The sequence below is a fragment of the Rattus rattus genome, chromosome 12 (genome assembly GCF_011064425.1).
Source record: "Rattus rattus isolate New Zealand chromosome 12, Rrattus_CSIRO_v1, whole genome shotgun sequence".
NCBI classification, from domain to species: Eukaryota; Metazoa; Chordata; class Mammalia; order Rodentia; family Muridae; genus Rattus; species Rattus rattus.
In genome coordinates, this window is record NC_046165.1 from 19,640,610 (window position 1) to 19,658,563 (window position 17,954).

The 17,954-nt window shown below is 42.6% G+C and overlaps 1 protein-coding gene and 2 pseudogenes across 6 annotated transcripts in view; all 3 read left to right on the forward strand.

The window, feature by feature from the left end:
* The first annotated feature begins 368 nt into the window (after window positions 1-368).
* LOC116913080 lies at window positions 369-707 on the forward strand (annotated as a pseudogene).
* A 2,256-nt stretch (window positions 708-2,963) lies between these two features.
* On the forward strand, window positions 2,964-3,445 carry LOC116913690 (annotated as a pseudogene).
* Window positions 3,446-10,806: 7,361 nt separating this feature from the next.
* Window positions 10,807-17,954, forward strand: part of Rbm26 (RNA binding motif protein 26) — an 80,966-nt gene continuing 73,818 nt past the window's right edge. For all 6 annotated transcript variants that reach the window (XM_032917874.1, XM_032917875.1, XM_032917877.1 and 3 more), the window contains exon 1: window positions 10,807-11,331. In XM_032917874.1, the coding sequence (XP_032773765.1) occupies window positions 11,261-11,331 (71 nt within the window). In that variant the 5' untranslated portion in view covers window positions 10,807-11,260. The remainder of the gene's footprint in view (window positions 11,332-17,954) is intronic.

Below are 17,954 nucleotides of genomic sequence, written 5' to 3' on the forward strand. Positions count from 1 at the left end.
CCAGCTCCGAAAAAAAGAACAAAAAAAAACAAAAACAAAAAAAAAGTCTTCGCCCTGTCCCTGGTCTCATCAGTGCTGGATTAAGTCTGACTCTTTTGGCTACTTGTGGATCCCTTTCCCTCCTACTAAGTTGCCTTGTCCAGCCTTGATGTGATAGTACGTTCCTGGTCTTTCTGTAATGTTTGTCAATGTCCCTGGGAGGCCTCCTTTTTTCTGAGGGGAGGGAGTGAATGTGGGAGGAGTGGAGTGGAGGAAGGCTGTTGTTGGGGGGGAAGGAAGAGAAACTGTTGGATCGTAAGGTATGAGAGAAGAAAAAACAAGTTAAAAAATTTAAAGAACGGGGCTGACATTCAGCCGGTGGTTCGGGGAGACGAACCTTCCACCTTAGACCATGGCCAAGTTCATCCGTAACTTCGTGGAGAAGGCACCGTCGATGGTAGCCGCTGCCGTGACTTACTCGAAGCCTCGATTGGCCACAATTTGGCACTACGCCAAGGTTGAGCTGGTTCCCCCAACCGCTGGTGAAATCCCTATAGCCACTCAGAGCGTGAAAAAAAAAAAAAATTCAAAGTGCCAAAGCTGGTGGCTTCAAACACCTTACAGTGAAGGAAGCTGTGCTGAACGGTTTGGTGGCCACTGAGGTGTGGATGTGGTTTTATATGGGAGAGATCATAGGCAAACGCGGCATTGTTGGCTATGGTGTTTGAAGACCAATCTTTAACTTCGGATTTGAGTTCTTATATGAATGTTCTTGGACCATGTGTAATGAGACTGCTATCTGAATAAAATGCTAGCTGTGGGGAAAAAAATTTAAAGGTTGTCTAGAGGTTGGCATAGGCATGACCAGAGCCCAATTGCAATCGATCTTGGCTACCTTAGCTCCTTAGTAGGCATTCGTTGTCTGTCTCTTGTGTTTGCCCTAATGGCTCCCAGATGGAACCTTTTAGATTGTATTAGCTTAGACTACCAGATTCAACCAAACCCAAGGCTAAGAATGTCATTAGATAGCACCTGTCTTAGGGTTTTATTGCTGTGAAGAGACATCATGACCATGGCAACTCTTAGAATGAACAACATTTAACTGGGGCTGGCTTACGATTTCAGATGCTTAGTCCATGGTCATCATGAAGGGAAGCATGAGAGCATACAGGCAGACTTGGTGTCGGAGAAGAAGCTGAGGGTTCTACATGTCGGCCTACAGATGGCAGGAAAGTGTGTGCCACACTGAACATAGTCTGAGCGTAGGAGACCTCAAAGCCCACCCCCATAGTGACATTTCTTCCAACAAGGCCACACCTACTCCAACAAGGCCACGCCCACTCCAACAAGGCCACACCCACTCCAACAAGGCCACACCTCCTATTAGTGCCACTCTCTCTGGGTTAAGCATTCAAATAGACTCTATGGGGTCTATACGTCCTAAAACCAACACGGAATGAAAACCATCACGGAAAAGCAGCAGTTGAAGGAGTTCAGGAAATCTTTCAGATGTAACATATGTAGGAGGACTTTCGAGAACATTCTGGACTCCAGAACAGTGCAGGCTATTGACATTGCTCTTGGTTACCAACCGGGACTACATGGTTAGGTCCGATTGCTGAAGACACAGCACACTTTAGCTTCAGGACACGGAAAAGTCCATTTGAACTTCCTCCTTGCTGGCTAGTTTTCATAGTGCTAGAAAGCGCTATTCAGGCTCCTAGGGGATAAAAGAGATCAGTGGGCTTGCCCAGCCTTGAATCTTGCATATTATTGATACCAACTTGTCTGGCAAGTGGTACCCACTCGTGGAATGGCTGTTATGAGGATAGCTGGATTTGAGGTCTGCTCCACAGCAGGGAATAAATGGAAATGTCCCCAATGCTGGGAAATTCATAGGTGCTGAACTGGAATCTATTATTGCTATTTTGATAAGCAGTCATGTTTTCTAATTATCTTCTGAATATTTATGTTTATACCCTTAGAGCTGGGCCGCTCTCACTGTTGGTCAGAGATGCTTGCTTTTTTGCAGGGGGCAGCAGTCAACTGGCCACCGTGTTGAGATCAAGTGACTGGGAATTTCACCTAGTAATGGAATACCTCTCACTCCTATCACATCTCACACCCTGGCTGTTTTCTGGAAATGACATGGCCATCATCCTGATGAACGCACAGCAACACTGGTTACCTGCATAAGACCTGCACAAGATCAAGCCAACTAAAACTCTAGCATGGATAGAGGAGGAGCTGATGAAGCCTCAAACACAAGAGCTACCAACAGTTAGATGGTGGCTAGAGGAGGAAGACTCACTAGTTTGTGTGACCATGGGTAGACTTTCTGTGCTCCAGTGGATAGCCTTACATCATGAACATATATGGTTGTCTCTAATTGAACTTGGGTTATTAAAATATAAGAACAGGTCATGATTAAGGCATGTGTTTGATGGCATCCAGATGGGGCTGGAAGGAGGCAGGTGGGCAGAGGGGGGTAGACATTGCAGTGGTTTGAAGGAAAATAGTCCCCATAGGCTAACATGTTTGAGTGCTTGGTACCAGTAAAACTTACAGTGGGAAAGATTCATATTGTGGTCTTGTTGGAGCAGGTGTGTCACTGGGGATGGACTTTGAGGTTTCGAAAGTCTGCACCAGGCCCAGTCTCTCTTTTTCTGCCTGCAACTTGCTGATCAGATGGGAGCTCTCAGTGCCATGCTGTCTTGTTTGTCACCCTCACTTCCTGCCATGATGTTCATGGACTAACCCTCTGAAACTGTAAGCAGTTTCAACTAAATGCCTTCTCTTTTAAGAGTTGTCATAGTCATGGTATCTTTTCATAGCCGTTGAACAACAACTAGGACAGACATGATCATATTTCATTGTATCCACGCATGACATTATCAGAGAATACATTTAAAGATGACACTTGGAGGAAGAAGGAAGCTGGGAGTGTGCCTACCTCTCTCTCCTTTTCTCAGGCTGCCGGGAAGATGGCGGACATTCAGACGGAGCGTGCTTACCAAAAAATGCGGCCTATAATCTTTCAAAAACAAGAAGCTTGTTTTACTGGGAGAAACCAGCAAGAAAAAACTCCCTCAGTACTACAAATACATCGGTCTAGACTTCAAGACACCCAAGGAGGCCATCGAGGGCATCTACATAGACAAGAAAATGCCCCTTCACTGGTAATGTCTCCATCCAAGGTCAGATCCTGTCTGGTGTCATGACCAAGATGAAGATGTAGAGGACCACTGTCATCCGCCGGGACTATCTCCATTACATCCAAAATCACAGCCATTTTGAGAAGCGTCACAAGAACATGTCTATGCACCTGTGCCCCTGTTTCAGGGATGTCCAGATAGGTGACATTGTCACTGTTGGAGAGTGCAGGCCCCTGAGCAAGACTGTTCCATTCAATGTGCTCAAGGTCACCAAGGCTGCTGGCAGCAAGAAGCAGTTTCAGAAGTTCTGAGGGGAATCTGGACAATGCACTAGAACAAATAAAGCTACTTTCTAACTTTAAAAAAGAAATGACGGGGTTGGGGATTTAGCTCAGTGGTAGAGCACTTGCCTAGGAAGCGAAGGCCCTGGGTTCGGTCCCCAGCTCAAAAAAAAAAAAAAAAAAAAAAAAAAAAAAAAAAAAAAAAGAAATGACTCTTGGAATTGAGAGATCTTTGGGAACAATAGAGGCAGGCAGAAGCTATCTGTGAACTTCCCTTACGTGCTTAAAGATGGATCCTTCAAAAGGAACACAACTAACTGTAGTGGATCCTCCTCCCGGAAGTCTCATCTGCTGGTGAAAATTAACTTGGGTCACCCCATGTTGTGGTTATGCCCCAATCACAGAGTTGTTTTGTTGCTACTTCCTAATGGTGATTTTGCTAGTTATGAATCATAATGTGAACAGATGATATGCAGGGGATCTGATCTGGGGCCCCTGGGGAAGGGTCTTTCAACAATCCCTACGGGGTCTCTACTCATAGACTGAGAACCTGGATTAGAGGTTGATCCCATATGAGCATAGCCACTCATGCTTCCAAAGGTTTTTGAGGAAGAATTTTTATGACTGGAGTGACCTTTCCCCTCACAAGACACCTTTTATTCTCCTAATTGTGCATAGTTTTCTTCTTTTGTCCTTATATAACTTCTGCTGCTGCCATTGCCAGGCGCCCAAGCATTCTATTTTTTTCTGTAATTCAGGATGCTATGTAAGCTTTAACCATTTGATTCTACTGTAAGTTTATATTGTGGGATGCCTATGCATACACACATGAATGTCGCTTACCTGTTAACCTATATTGCACTAACCAAAGAACTTTGGAGAGCGCAATGTATTTTCAAGTTAATGTTTGGGGAGGAAGATGGGATAGGGAGCTTATGGCCAGGAAACAGGGAAAGGGAATAGCATGTGAAATGTAAATAAAAAAATACCCGATTTAAAAAAAAAAAGATAACAGATGACCCATCTTGGTTAAGCCACAACCACTTATTTCCTTCTCTGCCCTTTGATGGGTTGAGTTTCAACACTAGCTGCCATCTATCGCATAAAGAAATTTCTCTGATGGGGTCTAAGAGCTGCATTAATTATTGGATATAAAGATACAGAGTTAGAGGTCAGTTTGATATTATGCCCACTGACAAGAATAATCGTGGTAGGTTCACTCCTGGGACCTGTGAGAGGCCCTAACCCAGAGTTCTTGGCCAGATTTACAATTGGAAGCACATGTTTAATGCTATGGATCCGGCCTTAAATTCAATCAGAAAACAGCTGGTTACCCCCATAGCACTCTTGCCACTATTGCATGGACACACTGGTCATTGTTGTAATTGACGAGAGGTTCACAGCTGAGGAAGCCTCTTAGTTATGACCACCTCCACTCCCACTGGGTACCCTGTGGGTGCTTTCCTTTGGGTTCCTTAAAAACAATCACTTTGTATAACCATACTTAGAAAAAAATAAGAAACTAACAGTAGTACAATGTCTTTGAGCCAAATGTTCTGTTTAAACATTGCCAATATCATATCACAGCTGTCAGATTGTATTTTTTTTTTTTTGGTTCTTTTTTTCGGAGCTGGGGGCCGAACCCAGGGCCTTGTGCTTCCTAGGCAAGCGCTCTACCACTGAGCTAAATCCCCAACCCCCAGATTGTATTTTTAACAGACGATGCTGATATACAAGGAAAAATAATAAAGTTAACGTTTACAACAGTTGATTCTACGTCACCCCATTACAAGTGTTCCATGGGCATACATTGATAATAGCTATGACAGTATGGACGGTGCCTCATCGGGGTATTGGATTATGCCAATATCGTTTATCTCACTGCTATTGTTTCCTCTTCTTCAGCTTCTGGTCTTCAGAATAATGTCCTGGACTTTCCAAAGCCTTCCTTTAGGTTCTACATCATTGCTTCTGTAGCAGACAGTTCTGTCTTAAGGTTAATGGGAACCACGAATAGCATGTGGAGGTGGACTGACTTCAAAAGAATATTTAATTATTCCACCTGTTTGAATTAGAAAGGAAGGAAGGAAAAGAGAGGACAGGGTCAAAGACATACTTTATTATTTATTTATTTAGACCGTTTTGGCTTGGGCATGGAGGCACTGCATCATAACCACTTGCTGACAAAGAGGGAAAAAGGATGTGACAGAGAGTCCCTAGACAGGGATTTGTGTCAGACTGCAAATGACTACTTGCCATGTCATCCCCAAGTTAGAAGTGTGTGTTTGGTTTTGTGTTGGAAATAAAACTTTTGTCCTTTTTGAGGGATTTTTTTCTTTCTTCTAAAAACAGGCTTACTACGTAGCTCACTATGTTTGCAACCAAGACCTTCAATGTGCTGAGGCTACTGGCATGAACCACTCACCATGCTGGACTGAAGCATTTAAGACATACAGTGGGTGCTGGAGAGATGGCTCAATGGCTAAGACTGCTCCTTGCTCTTCAGAGGGCACAAGTTAGGTTCTCAGTACCCAAGCCAGGCAGCTCACAGCTTAGAGCAGGAAATGAGAGTCTGCCTTCTGATCCCAATTTACATCATCAGCAAGCAAGTGGTGAAGTGTTTTGCATTATTTATGCTTGCCACAGGAAACACACACACACACACACACACACACACACACACACACACACACACACGTACAATGGCAATTAGTAAAAATACTCAGTCATGGATTTGAAGGAGGCAGGGTAGGGTATATAAGAGGTGTTGGAGGGAAGAAAGGGAAGGGGAATTTGTCAATTAAGTTTAATATCAAAAATAAAAATAAAATAAAATGAGAAGAAAAAGAAAATATATTCTTTATTAATGTGCCCTTGATATTATTTCTAGGTAAACAAAAACTTTGGTATTCTTCTGCCAAAGAACAGTTTGCCTGTTTTCTGAATTTATTTTGAAATTCTCAAATGTTAGTTCTGAGCAGTAGGCAAGGTGGTCTCATGAGTGTAATTTGCCCTGCGGTACTGAAAAGCCTTCAATAGTTTCTCACCATATCCTAGTCCAAGGAAAACTAGTTACCCTTTTTAACCTCCAAACTGACCATAGTCATTCTCCTTTTCCACCTAACTTTACACTTTCCCACTTCCTACACGCTTTTAAAGATCTTGCCTTTTATTTGTATCAGGAACATTCGGCAAGCTAGCCTGAAATGTTCTGGTCTGTATTTTGTTTCACATGGCTAAGTTTTGTAACTGTTCACTTTTCCTAATATCTTAAAAAAAAAAAAAGTATGTCCTTAAAGAAGCCATGTTTGAGCCCTCCTGTCCACAATGCTGTAATGCTCTACATTCTCTATTGTGCTTCAGAAAGCCTGATGTCTGAATGTTCGGAAGGTCAAAGGTTCTCATTTAGCCAGGTTTAATTTGAAAAAGCAGCATAGAGAAGAGGCATTAACACAACAGTAACTAAATCAACACGGTACTGGAGTAGTCATGGACAAACAGACTCACTGAAAAGGAGGTCATAACCCAATTATGTATAAATGGGAATATAATGTATGGTAATAACATCTCACACCGTGGAATCGATGGACTTCTGAGGGGCAGGGTGGAGAAAAACCAACTCAGCAGCTAGAGATAAAAAGGACTCGGACTGCTCTGAAACCACTCCTGAGCGTGATAAGACTGTATTCATCAACTAAGAGAGAGCGAGCTGAAAGAACAGAAGTTAACCACACACCAGGGAGAACGATCCCCCGGGCGTGGTAGTGTAAAGACCTAGAAAGACCCGGCAATGAGAGACAAGAAAGCACAAAAAGATACAAATGTATCATTACCACAGCCAGCTTAAACAGTTTCTCTTCTGCTTCTTTCCCACTCCCAGTGGAGCTGCTAGCCTTTAAACAGTTTTTTATTGTTTCAGATATTATGCTAAGTCAAGAATCATAAAAGGGAGTGAATTTAACCCGGCATATTTGGGGATGAGGAAGATTAGAAAACTGAAAGAAAATTTTAACTTCTACGTTTAGAAACTGAAAGACTAAGTCAAGCCGTTGTCTAGGCTGTCAGGGAGGAAATGGAACTCGAGCAATGAGGAATGTTATTCTGTGCAAGAGGAGGAACATTAACGGTAAAGGGGTCTGGAAAGACCAATGTATGTGGAAAATGTGAAGTAACAACATGCCAAATACTTAAATGTTCCCGCTGGCTGTAGTTAGTCTATTCTGAGTAGTACTGATGACTATGACTGCAGTGGTCAAATCTCTCACTCTGAGGAAAGAAAATGAAGTCATGAAGTGTTACAGATTGAATACAACGGCTAAGCAAGGAAAGCCTGGGAGCCCCGTGAGGAGATGCAGACTGGGAGCAACAAGCACTGTGCTGTGGAAGGAGGGAGGACAGCTATCCCTCAGGGCTGAGGGAACACTTCCTAGAAGGCTTCATTTTGTCTTTCAGAATACAGCCAACCCTTACTACTTGAGGATTCTATATTCGTGAGTTTTCTTACTCTTTAGAATAGCTGTAACCCCCAAACCCAAGACGCGCGGTGGTTTTACAGTCCACTGTGTCCATACGCAGAGTGGTTAGAAATTCAAGTCCAGTGATGTGTTTAATTCTCAGCTGAAGTTGAACAAGGGGATATCTTCATTCTTTTATTCAGTTCTCACAATGGAAACAAGTACCCATTTTGTGGTCCATTTGCTGTTTTATTTTCTTCATTTATGAGATCCCCCCCCCTTGGTGATTTTACTGTTTAAAATGTCTCTGTTCGAAAGAGGAACACTCCTCCATTGTTGGTGGGATTGCAGACTGGTACAACCATTCTGGAAATCAGTCTGGAGGTTCCTCAGAAAATTGGACATTGAACTGCCTGAGGATCCAGCTATACCTCTATTGGGCATATACCCAAAAGATGCCCCAACATATAAAAAAGACACGTGCTCCACTATGTTCATCGCAGCCTTATTTATAATAGCCAGAAGCTGGAAAGAACCCAGATGCCCTTCAACAGAGGAATGGATACAGAAAATGTGGTACATCTACACAATGGAATATTACTCAGCTATCAAAAACAATGACTTTATGAAATTCATAGGCAAATGGTCGGAACTGGAAAATATCATCCTGAGTGAGGTAACCCAATCACAGAAAAACACACACGGTATGCACTCATTGATAAGTGGCTATTAGCCCAAATGCTTGAATTACCCTAGATGCCTAGAACAAATGAAACTCAAGACAGATGATCAAAATGTGAATGCTTCACTCCTTCTTTAAAAGGGGAACAAGAATACCCTTGGCAGGGAATAGAGAGGCAAAGATTAAAACAGACACAGAAGGAACACCATTCAGAGCCTGCCCCACATGTGGCCCATGCATATACAGCCATCCAATTAGACAAGATGGATGAAGCAAAGAAGTGCAGGCTGATAGGAGCCGGATGTAGATCTCTCCCGAGAGACACAGCCAGAATACAGCAAACACAGAGGCGTATGCCAGCAGCAAACCACTGATTTGAGAATAGGACCCCCGTTGAAGGAATCAGAGAAAGAACTGGAAGAGCTTGAAGGAGCTCAAGACCCCATATGTACAACAATGCCAAGCAACCAGAGCTTCCAGGGACTAAGCCACTACCTAAAGACTATACATGGACTGACCCTGGACTCTGACCTCGTAGGTAGCAATGAATATCCTAGTAAGAGCACCAGTGGAAGGGGAAGCCCTGGGTCCTGCTAAGACTGAACCCCCAGTGAACTAGACTGTTGGGGGGAGGGCGGCAAGGGGGGGAGGATGGGGAGGGGAATACCCATAAAGAAGGGGAGGGGGGAGGGGGATGTTTGCCTGGAAACCGGGAAAGGGAATAACACTCGAAATGTATATAAGAAATACTCAAGTTAATAAAAAAAAAAATGTCTCTGTTCTCCATATGCAACAGTGAAGTGCTTTCTATGGTCCCAACACATAAGGCTTTGATGTATTTTACAGAGAAAAATACATGAATGAATGGGCTTTGTTTAAACATGTGTTACCTGCCAGTGAACACAAGTTCAATACTGATTCATCAATATTGGATATGGTGCCTTTAAACAGAAACATGATTCTCAGTAGTATATTATTTATACACTCTATATGTGACCTAATGTTTACCATTAAACAGAAACATGATTCTCAGTAGTATATTATTTATACACTCTATATGTGACCTAATGTTTACCATTTTAATAATTGTATGTGTACAACTTCCTGGCATTAGATTTATAGTCAACCTGTTCAGCCACCAACACCATCCATCTCAGAACTATTATTGCAAACTGAAACTCTATCACTGAGACATAATTCCCAAGATTCCCCTTCTCTGCCTCCTGTTCTCTTTGGCTCCTGGCAACCACCATTCTGTATTTTGTCACTCTTGGGACTCTAGCAACCTTTATAAATGGAATTCTAAATATTTGTCTTTTCATATCTGCAGTATTTCAGTTAGCTAAATCCCCTTAATCGATACCCTGATTATTCATTAGCTTGAATCTGATTAACCTCTGACTGATGATATTGTATTTCAGAGCAAATATCTAGCTTTGTATTTTATAATTTTTTTTTAGTTAACGCTTAAAGGACACTCCACTCCAGCATATTCTAAAGTCTCATCAAGAATTTCTTTATGGTTCAGTGACCAAGTCTTTAGATTTGTGAACTATTTTTCATTCTACTTGTAGTCCCTTGCCTACCAGTCTTTGGTCATCTCCTAACAATATTATATAATAGAATCAACTTATTGGACCATTCATGATACATAGGATGCTGGTTTGAATGCTCTGCTTTGGTACATTGTAATTTCTTGGAGAAAAGTTGAATCTTTTCTAAATGAACAGAATTTAAAATGTAACAAAACCGTGTTTTAGCTAGGTTGGAAATCATTAAGGTTACATATTCTGGTTTGGGGGCATCCATAGGTCATTAGACCTTTACCAAAATGTCATGTACTTTGAGATAAGGACACTAATCCTCTGGAGGTCTCAGTGTGTCAGACTAGATCAGTCTATGTTTATCCATCGTGTGCACCGGGCAGCACACACAGAATGTGGTACTGGAGGGTGCTGAGACAGCTAAGGCAGGTTGCACGGTGCAGGAAACCTGCCAAAAGTGCTGGCCGTCTTCTCAACGAGCTCTTCCATCTTGCAGGACACCGTCTGGGAGTCAGCGGCCATTCCGTCCTTATGAAATAGGACGGCGCTTGTGGTTCTTCACTACGAAGGCCGATCAAAGGGACTAAGGTCTCAACCCTTGCATATACAAAAAACGCTACCGTCTCTACCCAGCGCACACTCGGCCGAACTTGCGTCTCTTCCCGGCATGCTCTGGGACGCACCGCGAGACTTCAATTAATTCTCGCGAGATTTATCGGCAGCCATCTTCTTGGGGGTGCTGGAAGCCGGGAAGACCCCCGAACCGTTCCCATTGAGCTGCCCTTCGTTTTCGCTTTCTTCACTTCTGCTCTGCCGCGTTGCCAACAAGCACCTAATCCCAAAGCTGAGAGAAAAGTCCGGGTCTGAGCGCGTTCGGCTCTCCTTCGGGAAGATTCACTGGGGAGCGGGGCAGGGGGGAGGGCCCGGCAAACGGTTGCTGCCTCAGCCTGGGCCGGGGTCCGCAGAGGGGAAGCTCCCGGTACCCGGTGGGCGCGTGGCCTGCGGCGGCCCCGCCGAGGTGCTCGCCGACCGCGGCTCGCGGGAACCTGCCACCGGCACCTCCCACCGCGGCCCACGCGGACGGCGCGCGGAGGAGGGGGCGGCGGCGGCGGCGGCGGCGACCTGGGCGAGCGCAGGAGTGTGACCGGCCTCGGGGCCGCGGTGGATGGTTTCTAAGATGATCATTGAAAACTTCGAGGCGCTCAAATCCTGGCTCAGCAAGACCCTCGAGCCCATGTGAGTACCCCGGGGAGCTGTTGTTGCAGGGATGGCGGTGGTGGATTGGCGGACGCACGGATCGGTGCAGTTTTACTCAGAATGCCTGCGGTGGAGGCCGAAGCGCAGAACAGGGGTCTAAGGCTCTGTCTTCTCTCTTCTCCCACCTTCGCGCCCGGGTTCAAGATAGCCAAAGCGGGAGCTGTGCTTTATTTTAATCGTTGAACTGGTCTTGGAACTGGTGTGTCCTGCTTTCTTTTCCCCCGTTACATGGAGGCTGATACTAAACTTCCCCATACACCTGTGTTGTCTGAGGCCCTCCAGATCGGAGTCTTTGCCGATCCTCCTGGCCGTAGATTATTTTACAGTGTTTCTTTTAACGAAGTGAATGGCTTTTTATTTTTTAAATTAGGGATTCGGGAAGTTCGAGTTTAAACTTAAGGTTTTAGTTACAGTCCCTTGAAGAAAGGCCACGTCTTCCATGTGGTGTCTGGCTCTTACGCACCTCATATTGATTGAAGATGTAACAGGTGCTAAATCCAGTAAAGCCCCTACTTACACCCTATTAATTTGGAGAAGGAAAAAAAAAACAAACCCTAAATCTCTATCCATATGGAATAGTTAGCAGTTTTAGGAGGAATTCAGTAGTTTGTGCGACTGTTGGAATGTTGAAAATTCTTAGGAAAAAAATTATGGATTTATTTAATGCAAAATGCGTCATAGATACATTTTCTGCATCGTTGATTTACAATAGCAACTTAAAGTGCAGTGGCAGATAATTCACTTACTTAAATGCATGCATTAAGTTTTTACCGTGTACTGTGGGAAGCCTTGGGACAGGACTTTAAAATTCTCTCAGGTTAATAAGCTGCAATAAGATACACTTTGAGCCATGCCCAGTTATGACCATTATGATAGTAGAGGACTATGTAAACTCGGTTTGGATGGGGCCTGCTGCTTCAGGGTTGTTGGTCAGTGGAGCTGTCTGAGCGAGAAATGGTTAATAAAACTTAAAGAGGAAAAAGGATCTTCTGTGTCTGAGGAAGGCCGTGTTTTCAGAATGAAAGACCTAGTAGAGGACCTGATCGATGTGGTTTGTTCAAAAGAGAGAAAGAGTAGGGAAGAGAGGGGAAAGATATGGAATTAGTAGACAGAGGGCTATAGGGGAGCTTTTAGGTCCAGGTCAGGAATCAAGATCTTATTTAACACACACCAGAAAAATAGGTTATTTAAAGCAGGCCAGGACTGATTTAACTTCAAATAAGGGTGTTTTGTGTAGACTTAAGGTGGTAAGAGTTAAGTGAAGGGAGCTCCTTTGCCGGGATGGTGGGCTGAAACTGATAGTGTGTTGGGTGATGGTGGAGATGGAAGGAAGCACATGCACTTCACATGCAGGTCTGATAGAACTTCCTGAGAGAGTGATGTGGAGGAAAGGAAACACAATCAAGGATGAAGCCTGAAAGTTAGTTTTTACAGCTGCATGGATGCTGTAGAAGGCTGAGGGCAATCCAGGTGGGGAAGGGGATGGCTGATGGCATGCTGTGATGATGAAGTGTGAGGTCCTACTTACTCATCTTAAGTAAAGTTGGATGCTGGAGTCTAGAACTGGGGCCAGGACTAGAGAGGTATAACCTCATGCTAATAGGATTGAAGCCATGAAATTGTTCCTGGGAACAATGTGTAGATAGGGAATAGACAGGATGGAGGTAGGAGGTATGGCAAGAGCAGGGGCTCATTAACTGATGGGATTCTACAGACTGATGCATGCAGTAAGTTCAAGCTCTTAGACTTGGCAAAGTGGCCAGTCTTAGCAAAGGAGTTGACTAGAATGGAGTAGAGAGCTCACTTTCAGAGATCTGGAGGGTATAGCCTAGTGGTGGTGGCATGTGCAGCCTGCAAGGCCCAGATGAAGTCTTCAGTACCTTCCACTTCTAAATAAACAAAAAAGACATTTTCTTTCCTTGGGTAGGAAAGTCAGTGGTAACATATGTAACAGGTGATAGGGAGAACCCCGGGGCCTAATGAGTAGCTTTGAATCGTGGGGAAACAACTCATTTACAAGTTACATAATATTGGAAAAGTCACTTAACTCAATGCTTGTGTTTCCATCTGTAAAGTGGGGAAAATAATGAAAGCAATACATATATTCCTAAAATACTACCCAGTGTGTAATTAGCACATTTCAAATCAAGTGTACTGCCATTTCATGTCCTTTTCAATAACCTAAAACATATATACTTAGTGTATATGCTTTTAGTTTTTATTTAATTCAAAGACAGCACACTTGTTGTAGCAACTACTCAGATGTCTGTTACTTTCCGTGGTTACAGTAGAAAGTCATTGCTAGTAGAGCCCACAGTGGACTTTCTAATGCACATTGCTGTAAGACTAGCTCCTATCCTTCTTTTACTTTGCATGTGTTCTTTATTCTTCTTCTAGGTGATGACCTACAAAAGCTTAATTATTTACCATCTTTGGTTTCTAATGTTGGTTTTTTTACATAAAGGTTTTTTTTGCATAGTTTTGACATGTAATTAATAAAATACATACTGTTTGAGGAAGGACTTTAAGAAGGAACTTTATATAGCTTTTAGCAGTTCATGATAGTGAAGTATCACATTTGTTTATTTAATTTTTTGACTAATTGAACTTTGAATGTGTTAGCAAAGTTTTGAGTACTTCACTTATGCTGTACTAATCAGTGTGGGAAATAGTATTTGGCAAGGGATGAAAAAACTTTTCATTTGTTAGGGAAGACAGATACTGAACAAGTAATTGTAATACTGTGTGTGTTAAAGAATTCTAATGTGCTTTGGAAATAACATTATGTGGAGTTAAGAAAGGCTGCTTTGATATGACAGCAGTAGATCTCAGCTTGGAAGGATGAAGAACAGCTTTCTGGTTTCGGAGAACATATTTTATGAATGCCCTAAAAATGAGATGGGGGAACCCTGGAGAAACTGAAAGAAATTGAAAGAGCGGAGGAAGGCTAGCAATGGTGAGGGGTGCCAGGGGCGCCAGAGATCACATCTGTGGAGTCCGGTTAACCATTTTGTGTGTTGCTGAGGCTTTTCCTCTAGGAGCCAGCCAAGGGTTTAGGGTAGCCGGGTTTTGAGAGTGGTGGAGAGTGAGGTAGGAGGATAAAGACTGGATGCATTTTCAGTCCTAAGGACAAATATATGCATCTGGTTATTCAGCTATGAGTTCTGTAGCTGTAGCAGAATTCTGTTCGTCTTTTTTTCCACAAACCATTAAACATTTAGGTATTGAAATTTTCTCTCAGTACTTCGAATTGATGTCTTTTGATTTCACCTGTTTGCTTAGTCAGTCTATTACTATTCATGCCTTTTGGTAATGTGAAATCCTAATCAAAAAACCAGCATCTTTGTCACGGTGATTCAACATTAAATTTTGTTTGTTTTCTATATATTTATGTCATTATACTTTGTTCTTATTTATCCCTCTAATTGATGGTGTCCTTGACCACTCATTCTTACTATATTGCTTTCTCCTTTCCTCCTTTCAGTAGCCTTCCCTTCTGTGTTAATGTCCTGTTTCATTACTCTGCTTTCATCATTTCTCCTCCACATGGTCTCTCTCACATGGTCAGTTGGGTCCCTGTCTCTCATACACACAGAACACATTTGCACTTAGGTTCTGCCAATGAGAGAAAATGAACAGTTTCCTATTCTGAGTCTGGCCTGGTTCACTAAATACAGTAATCTCCAGTTCCATCTATTTTTGTATACGTGCCATGATTTTATACTTTATGACTGAAAAGATTCCTCTCTGTGAATGCACTGCATTTTCTTTCTTTATCCTTCTTTGGATATCTAGCTGGTTCTGTTTCTTAGCTGTTTCTAATAGTGAAGCAATAAACATACATATACAAATGCTTCTGTATTATGTTGAGTTAAGTTTAGTCCCTTTGGTGTGTGTACTTAAGCATGGTGTAGCTGTGTCGCAACCATTAGGCTTTTGAGGAGCGTCACACTGAGTTTCATAGGGGCTGGATCATTTTGTTTGTACCACCACTGTATAAGACTTAATACCTCACATCCTCACCTGCTTTTGTTGTCATCTGTTTTATGAACCCTGACCATTCTGCTTGAGGTTGAGCCAGAACCTGGAAACCAACAGTCCATATCAAGTATTTTCTTACTGCTGTACAAGGAACTGGAGTTCCTTGATTTGGCTAGAGTAGCTGACCAATGAACTCTAAGATCTATACGTTCTCATACTTTTGAGGCGGGCATTTTACTGCTCTCTACAGCCTCTTGAAAGATTTAATTTGCATTTCTCTGATGGCTAAGGTTATTTATTGGCCATTTGCATTTCTTTCTTTTTTTTCTTTTATTTTTTTGAGAACCGTCTGATAGGGTTTAGTTATTAATTCCTGTCAGAAGTACAGTTGGCAAATTATTTTTTTTTGCTCTAGGTTTTCTCTTCACTCTGCTTTTTTTTTTTTTCCCTGAGCCTCTTAATTTCAGGTAAACTCATTTGTCAGTTCTTGGGATTATTTCTGGTGCTTTTGGAATCCTTTTCAGAAAGTTCTAACCAGTGCATAAAAGTGTTTTATCTGCTTTTCCAAGGTTTCTTTTTTTAAAAAAATTTTAAATTGAATACTTTTTATTTATAGTTCAAATGTTATCTCCTTTCCCAGTTTCTCCTACATAATCCCCCTATTCCATCCTCCCTCCCCCTTCTTCAGTGAGGGTGCTCCCCCACCCATCCCCCACCCCTTCCCTCTTCCTGGTCCTGACATTCTCCTACACTGGGGGATCCAGCCTTGGCAGGACCTAGGGCTTCTCCTCCCATTGGTGTCCAACAACCCCATCCTTTGCTACATATGCAGCTGAAACCATGGGTCTGTCAATGTGTACTCTTCGGTGTTTAGTGGTGATGTGGTTTAGTTCCTGGGAGGTCTGGTTGGTTGATAATTGTTGCGAACACCTTCAGCTACTCCAATCCTTTCTCTGACTCTTCCAATGGAGACCACATTCTCAGTTCAGTGGTTGGCTACAAGCATCCCCCTCTGTATTTGTCATGCTCTGACAGAGCCTCTCAGCAGACAGCTATATCAGGCTCCTGTCAGCATGCACTTTTTGGCATCAGCAATATTGTCTGGGTTTGGTGGCTGTATATGGGATGGATCCCCAGGTGGGGCAGTCTCTGGATGGCTGTTCCTTCATTCTTTGCTCCAAACTTTGTCTCCGTATTTCCTATTCTATTTTTGTTCCAACTTCTAAGAAGGACTGAAGCATCTGCACTTTGGTAGTCCTTCTTGAGCTTCATGTGGTCTGTGGATTGTATCTTGGTAATTTGAACTTTTGGGCTAATATCCACTTATCAGTGAGTGCATACCATGTGTATTTTTTTGTGATTGGGTTGCCTCACTCAGGATAATATTTTTCTAGTTCCATCCATTTGCCTAAGAATTTCATGAAGTCATTGTTTTTAATAGTTGAGTAGTACTCCATTGTGTAGATGTACCACATTATCTGTATTCATTCCTCTGTTGAGGGGCATCTGGGTTCTTTCCAGCTTCTGGAGGCTGCTATGAACATAGTGGAGCATGGGTCTTTGTTATATGTTGGGGCATCTTGTGGGTATATGTTCAGGAGTGGTATAGCTGGGTCCTCAGGTAGTACTATGTCCAATTTTCTGAGGAACCTGCAAGCTGATTTCCAGAGTGGTTGTACCAGCTTGTTTCTCTTTCTCCACATCCTCACCAGGATCTGTTGTCACTTGAGTTTTTTATCTTAGCCATTCTGACTGGTGTGAGGTGGAATCTCAGGGTTGTTTTGATTTGCATTTCTTCTGAGTCATTTGCATTTCTCATATGACTAAAGATGTTGAACATTTCTTTAGGTGCTTCTGAGTCATTTGATATTCCTCAGTTGAGACTTCTGTTTAGCTCTGTACCCCACTTTTTAAGTGGAATTATTTGATTCTCTGGATTTTAACTTCTTGAGTTCTTTGTATATATTAGATATTAGCCCTCTATTGAATGTAGGATTGGTAAAGATTTTTCCCAATTTGTTGGTTGTTGTTTTATCCTAATGACAGTGTCCTTTGCCTTACAGAATCTTTGCAGTTTTATGAGGTCTGTTTGTTGATTCTTGATCTTAGAGCATAAGCCATTGGTCTTCTTTCAGGAAAATTCCCCCAGTGCCCATGTGTTTGAGGCTCCTCCCCCTTTTTCTTCTATTAGTTTTAGTGTATCTGGTTTGATGTGGAGGTCCTTGGTCCACTTGAACTTGAGCTTTGTACAAGGAGTTAAAAGTGCATTCTTCTACATGCTGACCTCCAGTTGAACCAGTACCATTTGTTGAAAATGCCTCTTTTTTTCCATTGGATGATTTTAGCTCCTTTGTCAAAGATCAAGTGGTCACAGGTGTGTGGGTTCATTTCTGGTCTCAGTTCTGTTCCACTGATCTACCTGCCTTTCTATGTACCAGTATCATACAGTTTTAATCACTATTGCTCTGAGGTCAGGAATGGTGATTCCCCAAGAAGTTCTTTTATTGTTGAGGATAGTTTCCACTATCCAGGGTTTTTGTTATTCCAAATGAATTTGTAAATTGCTCTTTCTAACTCTGAAGAATTAAGTTGGAAATTTGATGGCTATTGCATTGAATCTG